Source organism: Nyctibius grandis, chromosome 17 (genome assembly GCF_013368605.1).
Source record: "Nyctibius grandis isolate bNycGra1 chromosome 17, bNycGra1.pri, whole genome shotgun sequence".
In the NCBI taxonomy this organism is placed as follows: domain Eukaryota; kingdom Metazoa; phylum Chordata; class Aves; order Nyctibiiformes; family Nyctibiidae; genus Nyctibius; species Nyctibius grandis.
The window spans coordinates 4274145-4290950 of record NC_090674.1 but is presented as its reverse complement, the minus strand read 5'-3'; the positions used below and the strand labels follow the sequence as shown (position 1 = coordinate 4290950).

Here is a 16806-nt window from a genome sequence, read left to right as displayed (position 1 = left end):
TGTACAATTTTGGACGCATCGCATTTTCAGACAGGGAGGGGACAAGGGTGAGAAGAGGGGGAAAGAATTTTTTTTTTTTTAGGGAAGAAAGAAGGGAAGAAAAGGATGACGAGGGAAAGAAAAAGAGGAAAAGTGGATCGGGATTGCAAATTGCTTACTATGTTTTTTTTTTAAATAATTTATGCAATTTTAAGCATTTATGTATAAATTTTTTAATAAGCCACCCTGGAGCAAAATAGCCATTAACATCCCGACGTCCTTCTGTCCAATGGGCTCGTGTGCAGGATCAATTTCCGAGAGTACTTTCCTTTTTTTTTATGACATGATAAAATGCTTTTAAAGCAACTTACACAAATATGGAAATTTTTTTTCCCCTCCTCTTTTTCTTTTTTTTCCTTTTTTTTTTTTTTTTTTTACTAACAGCCTCTACTTATTCACCAGGGAGAGCGAGCGAGCGTGTGTGTGTGCTGGGGAGGGCAGTTGGCAGAAGGATAGACCCAGCCCTAACTGGAACGGACCTGCCTGTCCTTCTAACAAGGGCATAAACTTTCATTAGCGATGCACACAGTCAAAGGCAATTTAGGGAAACGCGCTGTACAGAAAAGGAAAACCTCAGCGGTTTTTATCCAGCGGCTCCTTGGCTCCGTCCAGGGGGTTCTACCCTTGAGCTCAGTGCCCGCTCTCAGACCAAAGTGACCCCCCCCAGGGCCGGGGGAAGGGGCTGGGGCTGCGCTCGGTGCCTGGCAGTGCCAACCTCAGCCCCTCGCCTTGGCCCCGTCGGTATTAACGTCTTGCTGGAACCCACCGGTCCTACCCGAGGCCCAGAGGGATCCACTGCTCTGCCCGCTGCCCCTCCGACGGGCTCGTTCCCCCAAAGGTCCCTATTTGGGGTCTCCACACCCTGACAAGCAGCTCGCAGCCCCTCGGTGCCCCTTTGGGGCATCACTCACAAGCTGGCTCTGCCCAGCGCAGACGGACGCGTCGCTGCTGCTCCTGTTTCCACGGGGCACACAGGGCGGTTATTTTTGCAGCTGGGACATGTTCAGCCTCACACAGGAACCTGGAAAATGCCATTCCTCAAGGGACGGCTCCTGCCGCTGGCCCCGCGAGCAGGCACAGCTCTGCGAGGGCCAATACGAGGGGCTCGGCAGGGTCTGAAACTCACGACCACATGGTGGAAATAAACCAAAACTATTTCTCCAGGTAGCAGTTCCTTTGCCTCTCTGTCTTTGGGGTTGAAGCTTATGCACCCCCAGACAGATATATATGCCCAAGCGTGGTAAGTCCCTGTGCATGTCCCTATTACTTGCTTCAACATGAAGCCCTGGCACTGATTTTTTTCTACAAAAGCAGATTCTTCACCTTTTTGCATGACACGCTTCCGGAGATAACACAGACCTGTGAATTTAATCCTACGACAGCAGGCTTGCACGTTACCGGTGCCCTACACAGACCCTCGCGCAGCCCCGGCGCAGGCTCAGCCCAGCCATGCAGCGCTGGCTGGCACGGGGCTGGGCACACACCTGCCCCTGTGTTTGTGGGTATCGGAACTAAAGCAGAGGTTAAAAAAAAAAAAAATATTCAAGGGGCAGCCAATGCTCAGCTGGAAAAACACAAAGTGCCGAGAACAGCAAACCCAATCAATAACAATCACAACCTCGGCAGCGGGTGAGGAAAGCGTGAACCGTTTTGGCCTGCTCCCCGCGTGCTCACCCACAGGGGAAAACAGAGTCTCCTGGAGGCCCAGGATTTCATCCCCTCCCGCCCCACCCTACATTCGCCCTCACCAAAAAGCTTTACAGCGTGCAAGTCCTCCGGGCTCCTGTTTTGGTCAGAAACTCAGCAGAGAGGAGAGAGGGTCTCTGCGCAGAGGAACAGGGCTCCTGGCCATGAGCTGGCGCCCAAGGAAGGTTCCTGCTCTGCTTCCAGCAAAGTGCTCCCCACACCCTGCATCCTCCTGACCTCCCCCCGAAGTTTTGCCCTTTGTGTCCCCCTTCCCTCCCCGTTGCCAGCCTCAGCTGTAGCGTGCTCTCCCTCTCCCCTCTTCTTTCCTCAACTTCCCGACACCATCCCAGCTTCCTCCTCCCCAGCAGCTCCTGCCAAACCTCTCGTGCCCCACTCCACACCGCCCTACCCTCCTCACACCTCTCTTCCCTCAGTCCCTGCGGTCCCACCACCCACGGCTGGCAGGGAAAGCCCGGCTGCCCCGGGACCAGCACCCCAGGGAACCAGTGACCAGCTTGGGGAGGGGGAAATGTCAAACTGGTCAGGGTAAAGGTGGGAGCTCTCCCTTCTCCCAGTCATGCGTCACTCCTCACCCAAACTGTGTAGATTCTGGGGATTTCACTGTAGCAGCAGAGGGGTCAGCAGCAGTTGAAGGTTTTCAGATCATATATATCACTCTATATGGTCTTGTCTATAGTGAGCGCTAAATATAGCCAAGCCAAACCTGGAGGTGACTTCAGCGCTGTGATGCAGGGACACCCTCCACTACCTCAAAGCAATACAGATGTCAACAGTCACAATCCAAAACCAAGGATGCCTGTGATCCCTCTGTCCTCCTGCTGCCAAGAGGATGAGCCAGGCTCTCTCCCCCTTCCCCTCTCTCAGGTGTCCATAATGGTTCCTCCTTTTGAGTGGTGACCAGCCAAAATAAGGCAGCATTTTCCAGCTTGAAGGTCCATTTTTCCATAGGACGTGGACCCTCTTATCTATGGCGTGCCAGCATCTGTTTCAGCATAGCTACTTAAAAACTTGTACAGTGGAAGAAGCTCCGAATAGAAGGGGAAAGTCTCTTGTGTGGGTCAGAATAATTAGACTGAGCTCAAATTGGCTTTAGGCATCTGCTGCCGCCTCTGAGCAAAATCAAGCCATGCTGCTTCCATCAGCATCTCTCCGCTGTTAGCCTCACCCCGCAGAACAGAGGGGACCGCATACTGCCTCGTGTAGGGCATCTCTGGGAACAAGACTTGCCTCAACAGAAGCCATAAAGCCTCCTTATCCAGCTATCATTAAAGCCAAGAGAAAAGAGGCCAGACAGAGAGATTGAGATGAGCCATTTCCCCAACAAACTCGCTTCCCTTTTTCATTCGCTCCTTTCTTTTTTTTCCCCCTTTAACTGTCATTAAAATAACAAGTTTCTGTTACAGTCTAAACATTCCCACATTGTATAAAGGGTTATGTTACACTAGAGTCACTGCCGGGCCCAGTGTTTGCACAGAAACCTCACTGCAGGTCCCCCCTCCTGACGAAGTGACTTATTAAAGTTTAAACAGTAATTAACAGAACAATAAAAATAAAGGGATGTTTGGGGAGTCGTAGTGCACACAGGGTTTTTGGCAGTGCCAGCACTTTTCAGTGCCCTGCGCTGGCAGACAAAAAAAGGGCTGTAAAACCAGTGGGAGAGCTGGTGTGCTGGAAGGCAGGAGGGGGCCGAGGGGCGATCCCGATCCCAGTCCCAGCACGAGGGTGCGGAGAGCAGTGGACAGAGGACGCGAGGGAAGGGTGCGGGGGGACCGGGAAAAGGGTGCCGAAGGGTCCCTTGGCAGGAGGCTGAGCTGCGGTCAGGCTGTGCGAGTAGGGTCAGCACCGAGAGCCTCCGCCGCTGCTCTCCTGTTCTGCTGAGAAGGCTGGACAAGCCCCCAGAATCTGAGTTAGGGGAAGTGAGTGTCTGAAACCAGACCTGGGCTTTGGGGAAGTAGCTCCTTTAATAGAGAGAAAATCTTGCAACAGGGAGAGCTTTTACAAGAGACCCCAAGAGCAGCCCCCTTGCTTGGGAGATTTAAAACCAGGCAGGAGAAGACATCTCGCAGGGACCGATCCTGCCCTGGCCTCGTGCAGGTGTGGGGAGCTCTGAGCTGCAGATCCAACAGTGTATTAGTAATTCTGGGGTCATTCCCTCCTGAAATGCAGTCAGAGCCAGGACCACAGGGCCAGACACTAGAGCCCAACTTGCTATGCAGGACGACAACCCCATCTCTCCCAGCAGAGCAGAACTCTCCCAGCCTGTGTGAGGTTGGCTAACCAGGGCTGCCTCTATACGAGCAAAACTGCTTTTCCTCTGTTTTATTCCCATCCCAGTTGCCCGCCTTGCCCAGGATGAGCTCTAGAGCATGTGGGTAGAGTTTAAGCTTAGCTTGTCAGCCCTCCCTGTTACCCAACATGCAGCAATGCAGAAAGATCTCATGCGAAGATATTTTTGGTGCCTATTGTAACTATTCTCAAATGTTTGCCTCAGTAGCTCCCAGTGCTCGTTGGCTCTAGCCCTGATGTGTGACTCAGTACACACAGCATTGTGCAGTCCCATGTTTGCTAAATCTCTTCCAGTACAACTGCTCAGTTTGCAAATAAGACGACAGCTCCGTAAGGGTGTATCTCCCGTGCAGAGCGAACTCGGGGAGTGTTGCCCTGAGCCCTCTCCCACAAAGCCCTCCCACAGGTCTGGTACCCTGCACTCCGGGCTGGCCGGCCCACAGCCTCCCTTCCCTCCTCTGCTGGGGTGCAGGAGGAGGAAAACTCTGCCAGACTCTGCTGCTGATGGCGCCCACCAGAGCTCTGTGAACAACCCCAGGAGATGCCCCCAGAAGTCCCAGTATTGCACAAGTGAGGACACTGGGACCCAGCGTGCCTGCCCACGCCTCCTGGACGCTAACCTGCCAGCTCAGAGTCATGCACGGGTCCTGCAAATTCATTCTGCAATGAAAACGTACTCCAAATGCCCCAGGCTTGGCTTCAGAGCAGTCCATGAACTTGATTCCTCCCCTTCAGTCCCCTCGCTAGTAAGGAGGACTCTGTCTTCTGCTTTCTCAACGGTGAGCTAACCAGCTTGCTTCTGCAGCTGCTATATTGGCAAAGGCACATCTCAAGCTCCTCAAAGTCAACAGGTCTCATTCTCCTTCCAGCAGCTCAGTGGTCTCCAGCTCAACACTATCCCTTACTGACAAATATCCACCAACTGAAAAAAGCTACAACTCTTGACGGGGGATCCTGGCCACTCTGCTACTCCTGCCCTCCCACCACCAACCACCGCCGAGTCCCTGCGGTTGCTTGCTGAGCAACCCATTGCCTGGCCTTTGCTCCCTCCATCTGCTCTTCCACCAGGCCCGGGAAGAATTCCTTCCCTCCAAAGATAACTGTGACTGGGATCCACTGGTTTTCCTGAGGGCAGACTGGCCCTACAGGAACGTTTTCAAATCCTCTGTAGTCTGGAGTAAATAGCAGGGATGGTCACAATTTACTCCGTGGTCTGGGAAAGGAGAGAGCTCAACTCTCAAGAACTGAAGGAAAGCGTTAAAAATGTGACTTCCCAGACAATTACCAGTAGTGATTTTTAATAAGCTGTTTTCTAGGCACTGGGGGAGCAAGGGACATGGGGGAATCGGATGTTATGAATCTGAATTCAGCCTGGGTTTCAGAGGTGCTGGTTTAATAAGCCGTGAGGCGAGCCTGCACTAGCAGCGACAGCCCTGCAAAGGAGTGCCAGAGCGGGGGGCTGGCATATCAGGGTTCAGAATTAATGAAACCAAGACCTTGGCAACCTCCGAGATTTTACTGCATTCTGGTGTAAATTGATAAACTTGCACGGTGCTCCAGGGAGAGTGTGAGAAGGAAGGAAGGGGGAAGGGAGAGGGTGAGTGGGAGACATACTGACACCCTTTTCCTTTACCCCCCTGTTTTAACTGGGCCCCAGCAGATGAGCTGCAAGCGTGACACACAGCTTGCCATGCCTTCCTCGCTGCCCTGCGCCCCGTTCAGCACCAGCTTCACCGCTCAGGATGAGTTCACAAAAGCCTATCCTGAATCCTCATGAGGTCCTCGGGTCCCACTGCCAGGGAGGTAAATGGCATGACAGATACATCATCAAACACAGTCTTGTTTGGCCAGCAACACTATGCCCTCTTATCCCCAAACCTTCTATTGCAACATTTTTGTTTTCTCAGTGGCTTTTCTGCCTCCATGGGAAATTAAGAGTAATTGGCTTGTTCAGGCTTGCCCTTGGAGACAGCTTCTACAGAAAGCCCCCGAACCCATTGCAAGTCAGGCAGGGCAACCTCTGCCTGAAACCCCCTGAGCCGCTGGCTCTGGCTTTTTCTTCCCTTCACTGCCCCAAGCCAGCTGGATGCACAGAACAGCAGCCCCAGTTCAGTGCTGGAGCGAGATGCTGTGTGAGAGTCAGCAGCTCCGCGGCCTGAACTGCGTCCCCAGGCAAGGCACACACAGGCGTCTCCGCCATGGCTCACTCCTGGAGATCTCATCTCTGCACATTCCCAAGGTTTCTCTGACCTGGCGTGAGCAGAGCTGCCAGTCTGCTTTCTGAAGGGCTCTCCTGCCCCACAGACTGAGGGTGAGCGGCTCAGCCCCAGCCCTGAGCACAAGCAAAATGAACATGTCAAATATCCCAGACACTCTCAGCCCAGTGCCTCAGCTCTCCTCCGCCAGACCCGCCAGGCTCGATCCCTCTCTGACTGCTCTTATGCTAATGTCACTCTGCTAAGCTCAGAAGAATGATTTTCCCAGCTGACAGCACGTCAGTGACAGGAGAACTCAGCTTATGGCTTTCCACTGCCACTCACATCAAACTGAGAGAAAAAGACACGCCACCCAGATCTGAACTTTCCATCCCATCCACCCCACTGCAGGATGCTTTCCAGCTCCTGGCTGTGCTGGAGTCAGGGGCTCCAGACTCATTCACAGCGAGAGTGGCAGTGCTGGAGAGGGAAGATGTATTGAACAGGTACAAGTAGGTGCAAATAAAACAACCGAAGGCGCCCCCAGGTCAGCACTCACGTGCATTTTCCTCGGCCATGTCTGAGGAGACTTGGAGTCAGCACAGAGCACAGCTTTGCATGGGGGGCTCAAACATTTCCACAATGCAGAGAGACTCTCCTGTGCACTTCCTTTTCCCACACGTCGTTCAGGATGCCTCTACAGCAATGCCAGTAACTGCCTGTAGGGAATGTTATGTTAGAAAATTATCTAATGCACCTTTAATCACCTGGTCTTGCAATCTACAGAAGGAAGCAGGAGCAGCCAGCACAGTGTGACCCTTCTTCCAGACACCACTGACTTCAGATACCATTATCAGTGGTAGCCTGGTCCACGTCCCAGAACTCAAGCTCTCTTTTGGTTAACAGGCCATGAAATTATTTAGACTATTCTTGATATTACATTCTGTTATATTTGTAATTAACACAGGAGATCAGCAGTGCCACATCCCGCAACCCCCGTATTTTGCAGAACACGGAGAAGCCTGCATGCTTAGAAGCACTTAGTCTTCACCTAACTCTGCTTCTGCTAGGTTTGTGGGAAGCCAACACTTCACAGCAGACCTGTCCCATAAGGAAAGGGTTTGATATTGTCAGAGATTTTAATCCACACGTATTTGAAATACAATATGGGAACCAGCACTCTAAAATCGGGTCTTGCCTCCTGTTTTCAGAAAGGACTTTTAAACGAAAGAAAAAAATCTGCCAGCACACGAAGCATTCGGCACTATCTTCAATCAGAGAAGCCTAATTATACCCATTACACTGATGAGGAAGCACTGGCACAAAGCTATGCATCCGCATGGCTACAGATACAAAGCGAATCAGTGGCAAAGCTGGAAATAAACCCGGGAATCATGGTGATGAGCTCATCACCCACCTCAGCACAGCCGCATGCGGCTGGTCATGGACTAGACCGTGTCCTACCCATGGCCAGCGGGTCACAGAGCTGGTGAGGCACCTCCCACATGTCTACTTCACAGGGTAAAAGTTTCAGTCCCAGTGCTGAGATGGCTCGGGGTGCTCTGGGACACTCAGGGGACTGGTCACATAAGCTGGCCCACAAAGACCAGTCACTCAGCTCACTGTATCGGAGACAGACCGGTGGGCTGCGGACACCCAACAGCCAGAGCATCAGCTCTGAGCCACCGAGGTACCCCACAACCACACCGACCATGGCAGGGACCAATCACCTGCTCCTCCTTCTGAAGCAGCTTCATCAACTTCCCTGCATGCGGATCCTCGCAGCAAGGTCCAGCCCGGTCTGTCTATGTACTAATGATCCTCTAGCACGTAAAGCCCAGAGATTTTCCTTGGCACCAGGGGCCAGCACTTGCCCTGCACTCTCCCTGCCAGGTGCTGGGCGCTTGGGTCTAAGAAAGGCTGCAGAAGCCCTTGGGATTGAGCGTCATTACATAAACAATACAATAGGATCACGGGCTGTAATTGTAAAAGCGCCTGAGGTCTTGGCACTGAAGTCTGCCTCAGCAAAGGCCTCTAAATGGAGACCCAAACAAAACAAACAAAAGCCCCAACTCTGTCAGCACTTAATGAACAATAATAAATAATAAATAATAACCCTAAGAGCCAACCTAGCAAGACAGATGTGAGGCACCAGGGCAGCTCTGAGGAAACGCTGACCCCACAGCGGTTGCCCTCCCTCCCCAGCTTCCAGTGCACCGAGCTTGGGTCACCGGGTACTTGCAGGGTCAGGTCCAGAGTAGGGAACCTGGATCTCTGTCGAGAGTGTGCACCCCCAGTAAGATGTCTGAGAGCTGCAGCCTTCGTATGCCCCTGGATCAGGCCCTTCACCCGCTCCGTAAGCGCACACGTACACCACGTCACGCCCAGCTCCTCTTACTGCAGGGTCTCTCTAAGTGCTAAAGGCAAAAAGAAGCAGATGGAGCCAAGCGAGGGAATCCAGAGAGGTGAGAGTCCAGAGAAGCCTCTCCCCAGCATCACCATAGCCTTGAGAGTCCCTCACCTGTCCCATGGACGCTGAGGACACCAGGAGAGCTGCTTGGCAGGGGCATGGGCTGAAACAAAGGGCCTAATTTAAGTATTTTTATAACTCGGTGCTTGTGACAGTGGGTTTAGCAGTTGCCAGCCATCTGGAATAAAGAATTACAGCCACCTCCCCTAATCCTATATTGCCTAAACCCTAAAGCTGGTTATGGCGCAAGGATGAGGCAGCAGGTTGGGAGGAGGCACTGATAGGGAGGTGGGGGTGGAGAAGGGACCGCAGGGAAATTCTCAAACTTATTTCTTTTTCCCGTGAGGTGCTGGGTGGTCCCAGTGCCAGAAGTATTTTTGCTAGGAAGCAAGAGAAGACAGGATGAAGAAAAGAGGGGGAGAAGGGAGACAAGGAGTCCTCCATGGCCACACAGTCGCATACACCACACACACTCTCACACACGCACACAGAGGCTTACTGGTCCGCGCAGGGCTGTCAGGTAAATTAGATCTGAAAGCTGACAATTTCTGACCATATTTCCTTGATTATTTCAAACAAATGCACACCAGCCGCTGTAAGGAGATTAAAGTGACATAAACGTCCCGAGTGGGAGGAGGGAGGGCAGAGAATTCAGGTCACCCCCATCCGTCCCCCATTTGACAGCCGCTATATCGCTATCCAATCCAATAAAAAAATCCCCCCCTTTTGCTTTAATTAATTTTACAGCTAGCTTGCTTAATTACTTTCAATCAAAATCCTCCTGCCATCGCAAAATTAGAGATGGTTGAGCTCCATTAGCCTAAATTCTTCATTTCCATATAGAAAGAGGCTCCTTTGGCAAAGCCACGAGGGCTCCCCCCTAGTCAGGCTGCCCTCGGACAGACGCCTGTCCCTCCGTCTGTCTCCAGCTCCTTGGGAGAAGCGGGGGGACAAGGATATGGTCTTGTTCCCACCACCCCCTTTCCTAAAGCATCTCCTTGAGAGCCCTGGGCATGGGAGGCCTCTCTGCTCACAGCAAGGACTGCAAGAGCTGAGGACAGCCTACCCGCGTGGCCCTCCCACGGCCGCATGCACCGCGCCTTTCCATGGAGAGCGGGGACAGCAGTTGGCCTCCTTCTGCTGCGGCTGGGGACAGGATCGGGAGGGGACACCTCTCCTGCTAGGGCTGGACCGAGCGCTGCCGCTGCCATCCCACACGGGCGTGTGGGCATCGCTAACTCGAGCTGGTGTGTGCCGGACACACGGAAAGGACACGGAGGGGACACAGGGGCAGATCACTTTCCATCTGCCTGCTGTGGGGTTTGGTACCTTCCTTCAGAGCATCTGGCACCAGCCGCTGTCAGAAACATGACACTGTGGACCACGGAGCTGCGACATTCCTGTAGCTCCTGGAGGTATCACCAGCACCTCTCTCCTGTGAACATGGATCATGAACCGTTCCATCTTGGGCTGATCTGAGAGCAGCCCCAACTGGTCTCATGTCCATGAAACCTCCTCAGAAGTGCAGGGAGTGGTAGCAATAAAGCCACACAGAGCTGGAAAGGAGGCAAGAACCCCAAGTGGGTGGAGAGGATGGGCGCAGGAGGAAGCCCTGGAAGGAGCTGGGCAAGCTGGGAGAGGAGGAGGAGAACCAGCTCCTCTCAAAGGGCTGCAGGAACTGGAAGGAATTACCCAGTGGATCACACTGCCACACACTTTTCTCCCATTTTCTCCACCTTCCAATGGTCTCCTCCTTTCCCATCTCCCCATACTAGACACAGAGCAATGGTCTTAATGGGATTTTACATGAGCTCAGCACTCCAGGTGGGTGCTGAGCCCTGGGAACCGACTCAGCCATCTAACGCAGCCAGCGGAGCTCGGCCCCTGCTCCCTCCTCCACCGCCTGCCCGGGCCACACGCACACCTAGCCTGGAGCTGCGGGAAGGTCACACCAGCACCTCCCCACCCTTCGCAAAGCTCAAGGAGATCCATAAGCACAAGAAGCCCAAATTCCCCCCCCGACACCTCCAGGAAGGACAGGTCAAACCCTTCCTTCTTTAGAACAAAATGAAGAAGAGACAAACACAGACCTATTTTGTTTATAAGCTTAAAACTGAATCCAATGGCGCATCTACCTGGGGATTTTAGATTAAATGGTTTAAGAAACTCAAATAGGCTTTTTAATCCGGTCAAACAAAAAGAGCCCCAAAGAAGCAAAGAATTCACCCTGCCGAGCCTCACGCCTGTGAAGACAGCCGGGCAAGAGCGGTTTTTTTGCTCTCTGCAACTCCTCCCCACCCTGGCATGGGACATAATGTATTTGCCAAAATCTGGAAGCTTAGGATACACCCTGTTCAGGACTGGTGCAGACTTCACTTTCCCATGGTTGACCTGCTTCTGTCATGCTGTACAGCACTTTCTTCATCCTTTCTGTGTTCTCTTCCCCCTCATACCTGGCAGGCGGTGCGAGCGCGGTGCCAGCCCTGGCTACAGCACCAGTACCGGTCAAAAGCAATCCAAGAGAAGGCACCGAAACCCCCAATCCCCACTCAATGCACATGTTTATGCACTGTCTTTCATCCAAACCACCTCCCTGAATGCTTCACAAGAGACGGGCGAGAAGGTGAGGGGCTGAGCAGCCATGTGCCCACGGGATGCAGGAGGGAGAGCAGGAGGGTCTGCCAAGGGAAGCTCCAGCAGAGAGCGGCACCTGGCCGGCCAGCGAAGGGCCGATGGATGGAGATCAACACTACACGGACTTGGGGAGTCTAAGGAACATCTGGAGCTGAATCCTGACAAAGAGCAGGAAGCAAAGGGGCTGGATGACCACTTCTCCGGCACTTTCAGGTTCCTGCCTCCTCCCAGTACCACATCTCACCAACTTCCCAACAGAAACTGTCCCCTATCCCCCACCGCTGCTGTTCAACTCCGGAAACGCTCAGAACCAGCCTTTCCCTGCACATGCTCTGCAATAAAATTCCCGACTTGTGTCTCGCCTGCTCCAATGCTCAGAGCAGCTGGGACAATAGAACAGAGAGGCCCTAAATCCACCAGACTCACCCTAAATAGCAATGGCCCATAATTTTGCCTGACATTCAGGAGCTTGTTATTCTTTCCCCTCGTCGCCTGGCTGGAGCTGTTCAGACCCATCAGTGTTATTCTATGCATTAAATGGGAAAAAAAACAACTCAACAACAACCCAGAGAGTTTTCGAGCCTGCCCAGCGCTGGCTGAAGGGCCAGCATCCCTGGCTGTGCTGGTGGTGGGACAACAGGAGGAATCAATGCCTCAAACCCCGACCCACCCCCTCTGCAGGGGAACAGCAACGAGTGGGTCCTGCTGAAAGCCCCAGCAGAAACACACACTTACCCTTTTCTCTGCCTCCATCCCTAGCAAGGGATCTGCGATCTCTCCCAGCCCTTCCAGCCTCCCACCGGTGCCCGGGAAGGTGCCGCACTCTCCTCCCCACGCCCGGCAGTGGGGAGCTTTAACCACAACACTTTGGGGTTTGGGTTTTTGGTTGTTGGTTTTTTTTTTCCAGGCTGGCTCCAGCTGATTAAGGACCTGCAACAGGATGTAGGGATTACAGCAAGATCTGGCTCTGGATCAGCTGGGGCACAGAGCCAAACGAGAGAGCGAGGGTTGCCCCCAGCCTGGCTGCCAAACCGGCACTCGTCCTGCTGGGAGCCTGCGGGGGCTGGAGCTGGCGGCTGGAACAAGGCCCCTGCCCTCGCTGGCTCTGCTGGGGAATGGCCTCAAGCCCGCGCTGACAAACGTGCCCACATGAAGGGCAGGGTTGTGAGGACGAGGGATCTGTGGCTTACAGGGCTTGCTGGAGAGAGGAAAATCCTTTACGGCCTCGCTCTTCATGCCTTCCCCCAGGCAAAACAGGGGTGTGAGGGGGCAGGAGCATCCCCACTTCCCGTCCTGAGCAGCAGGAGCTGCCCGAGTTGGAGACGCCCCGTGATTCCCCCAGCCCTCTGCCAGGGTCTGCACCACACGGAGCTTCTAGCGGGTATCCTGGAATAACACACGGCAAAATACTCTGTGCTGAGTTTTTAATCCTGGAAGAAGTGATCAGGGAAGGCAATAATCTCAGTTGGCACATAGAGCACAGCAGGATCTTGCTTCTGGGGAGGCATCAAGAGCAGAATTAGCTTCAAGGAGACTCTGGGGCTTCTTTTTCTTCTACTAACACTGATCCCTGCCTGGACCAGCAGCAGCAGCAGCCTGCAGCATCTTCCTAAAGTGCCTGTCACTGCAATATCCAACTGCTGTTGTCCCCCAGGGGACATCCCCCCGTGCTTGGGTTTTCCAAGTCCCTCTTGGGCCAGAGCAAGAGGGACAGCAGCAGTGAGGGCAGCCCTCCTGCTCTGACCTGGAGCTGTTAGCCTCAAGTCCTGGTTTCATCAGGCCTGGCAGAGCTGCTGCCTCGCTTCCCAGCCTGCCACCTCAGAGGGATAACTTGCCAGCGCTTTCTCGGAGAGCTCTGAGCGCTTTGCAGAGCCTGGGTATGCCTCTCCTTCATGGCCAAATCCTGCGAGCTTCATACTGGCACGTCTCCCTCTCCTAGTGACCCCCAGGCTCTATCTGAGTAAAGAAGATCACGAAGATGCCAGGGTTTGGTCCTCTTTTCCAAGCGCTCCCTGGCAAGACCCGGCAGTAAGAGGGGGAAGCTGCTCGGAGCAGCGGGAGGGGGTGGAAATCTGTCTGGCAGCAGCAGCGCAGAGACTTCTTAGTGCTGCCCACCAGACTCATCGTAGCAGAGAAACTCTGGAGTCAGCTCCTGCCGGCCTGGGGCTGCGGGGGGAAGGCAGGAGTTGATATTGCAGGCGGAGGCCACTGGGATACCATTGAAAACTGCTAAATATGACCAGGTTAGCACTTTAGTCTTTAATGGCAGGTCACCATTAATAAACCCAGGGCCCCAGGGTGCCGTACAGAGCCTCCCTCCCCCTCTCCCCGAAATACTCATTTCATTAACTTCACTGTGCGCGGCGCTCGGCACCTGTCAGAGGGTCAGCAGCCAGGAGGGCTGGCAAGGGTTAAGGACGTCTTACAGCAGAGCTCTCTCTCCTGACCCCATGGAGCAGGGGAAGCTGCGGGCACAGCACCCCTCTGCTCCCCTCTGCCTCCTCTTCCCCCCGTTCGCTCGGACCCACACAGACGGGGCACCCTGGGCAGCCCCAGGAGTGGGGAAGAAGCTCTGTCCCAGGCCCACAGCCAAGGGGCTGAGCACTGGCAGAGGACAGCCAGAAACGTGGCCTCTAACCCCAAGGCCAGCACTGCCTCCCTCTCTGGCCCTTGGGAAGTCACTTCACGTCACCGTGCCTCGCTTTCCCCACCCGCGGAAAGGTGACAGCAGCACTGATGGCCACAGCCGGGGAGAAGGGCAGAGGGGAGCTACTTTGGATCCAGGCAGGGAAGAAGCCCTTGTTCAATAAAAGGACTGCGCAAACAATAAAGGCCAAATCCTGCTCTCGGGGATGCTGGAACAACCCACGGGATTGCCCCAGTACACAGAAGGGTGAACGTGGCCATTGCAGTGGGTAAGCGGCACAGAGGGGCTGGTGGAGCCAGCGCAGGGGAGGGGACCACTGCGGCCCCGCACGTGCCACGTGCTCCCCGCAGCCTCGTGCAGGCTCCCGCAGACACCTCCGGCACGGAGGACACGGGTGGACGAGGTGAGAGGAAAGCGTAAGGACAGGGCTTGGCTCCACCTGCTTTCACCGTGACGCTGGCTGTTTCCTGGAGGGATGGTGGGAGGGGAGGAGGGACAAACAGACGTCCCAGCTGCCAAAAATCCCACACCAAGTCTCTATCGATCTGCCCTACTTGGCAACTCAAGCTGCAGCCACTGTCTGTGGTGCTGGATCAATACGACCTGGGCAGACAGGGAGGGAGAGGCACTTCTATGGGAAAGCAGGGTCTTGAGGGGGGAAATAGTTTGATTTTTAGAGCGCCTGCAGAGTCAAGGAAGAGAAAATACTGGGACTGAAGCTGCAGTTTAGTTTGGACTCGTTTCAAATACCTGCTGAGCCCTTTACACCGGGGCCTCAGTGACCTCCTGCACATGGGAGCTGCCCCAGCCTCTGTCCTCGCTGCCCACCCACGAGAGCCTCTTGCCTGCCCTGGCTGCTCTCAGAGCAGATGTGCCGGCCACAGCGACGGGCCGGGAGGCCACCACCGCACCGCACAGACAGCGTGTGCACGGGAATTCTCCCGGAGCTCCCCACAGAGCCTCCCCTGGGAGCTGGGGAGAGGCAGAGCCTCCCGCAGCCGGATGAGAAGGAATCGCTGTGCAGCTCCGAGAGCCTCTGGAGATGCCTCACATCCCCAGGCGGCACTTTGCGATGGCATTTGCAGTGTGACTGTCACTGGGGCCAGCCAGACGGGGACGGCTCAGCCCCTGGTGCTGATGGCCAGGCCGACTCGGCTGAGCAGACAGGCTCTGCGGGGCCAGCCCACGCCACCTCCATCCTGCCCAGTGGAAAGCAGCACGCATTGCCCCCGGCCTCTGCTTGAAGGAGACGGCAGCCCGATCGGACACAGTGAGCCAGGCAAGTCCCGCGCTGGGGAGCAGACGACCGCCACCAAACCCTCCTGTCTCCGTGTGCCCGCACACCACCTTCTATGTCCAGACCGGGCAGCGGGGCCGTTACTGCCGAGCCCGGGTGACCTGCTGATACAGAGGAGAGCTCTGTGTCCTAATGCTCTGGCCACCCCAGCATTCTCCTAATTTTTGTGCCCACAACCCCATCAGGAGAAGGCAGCGGAGGAAAGTTTTATCTCTAACCCAGAGGGCTGCTGGGCAAAGCCAACTCCAGCGGCTCAGCGCTCCCTTCCCAAAGCCCAGAGCCAGCGGCAGCCCGTCGGCTCCAATTAGAGCTGGCTGCGAGGGGGACGGTGCACTGGGTGTCACCTCCAAATGCCCTTTGGATAGATATGGAGAGAGAGAGGGAGGGGGGAATCTGCAGTTGTTCCAACGCTTCTTGCTCAGCAGAACAACTGTTGCAATCCTTTTAGCACAAACCCGGCAACTGTTCCCAAAAGCACAGCCTCCTCAGCTCCTGTCCTTAAAAAAAACCCAGCGACCCATCTCCAAAACGGCGGCTTCTGAGTCAGGGCAAAAATGTTATTAACAAAAACATCACTCAGGGGTGGGACACCTGCTCCCTGACAAGCAACTGGCCTGGCTGCCCGTGGTTGGCGTATTACATCAGGCCCCGAAAAGAGAAAGGAAAGGGAGGGAGAAGGGGAGAGAGTGGAAAAGAACAGAGAGAGGGAGGATGGCAGCAGGAGGGAGTGACAAAGACAAAGAAGAGCAAGAGAGGGGAAGCACAGAAAGAAAAGAGCAAGTGCGAGCGCATGTGAGAGACGGTGCAGGAGAGAGCGAGAGCGTGGGGGGGAGCAGGGAAGTGTGCGGGGAGCGGTGGGGTGCGACAGTGTGGGAGCGAGTATGTGCGAGAGGCTGCGAGTGTGCATATGGCAGCGCTGGGAGCTCAGGGGAGGAGGAGGCGAGTGAGGAAGGGGGAATGATGCCACGGAAAGCAAAAAAGCTTGGAAAAAGTGTAACAAGAAAATAGGAAAAGAGGAACAAAAGAAAAAAGTGAAGGCCATCGGAGAGATGGGTCTGGTAAAGCACAAGAGGCAAGCTAAGGGCAGGGAGGGAGCGATGGAAGAGGAGGCAGGGGGCACTTGGGATGGGGCAGAGCCAGGGTGAGGGACAGGGACAGGGAGAAGGGGACAGAAGAGAAAAAAGGAATAAAAGAAATAAACAGGGGGGAGGGAGAGAAAGATGTCTATTAAAAACCTCAGTGCATAACACAAAATGTCAGGGTTTATAGCTTCATTCTTGGCATTGCTGGTACTGAGAACCCCACACAGAAATGTCACTGCTTGTCATGTTTAATCACCTGCTATTTGTTAACACCTTCGCTGCGAGGAGGCTGCCCCTCACCCCTCGCAGGCTTTCCTTCTGGAGAATAAACTGCGAAAGCACGTCTGCCTTCCCGTGCTCTTTGGGCAGTCTGAGCCGGACCCAGGGCCAGGCCGGGCAGGCCCGGCACACGGGCACGGCCGTTTGCTTTGCACTTGGGGCTCCCAGCA

At 54.6% G+C, this 16806-nt stretch overlaps 1 protein-coding gene across 10 annotated transcripts in view; it reads right to left on the bottom strand.

Annotated features, from left to right (window-relative positions):
- The window catches only part of CASZ1 (castor zinc finger 1), a 233935-nt gene that overhangs the window by 59826 nt on the left and 157303 nt on the right, over window positions 1-16806 (bottom strand). For 8 of the 10 annotated variants that reach the window (XM_068414838.1, XM_068414835.1, XM_068414844.1 and 5 more), the window contains exon 4: window positions 6787-6946. The exons of the other annotated variants lie outside the window; for them this stretch is intronic. In XM_068414838.1, the coding sequence (XP_068270939.1) occupies window positions 6787-6805 (19 nt within the window). In that variant the 5' untranslated portion in view covers window positions 6806-6946. The remainder of the gene's footprint in view (window positions 1-6786; window positions 6947-16806) is intronic. 10 annotated transcript variants of the gene reach the window in all.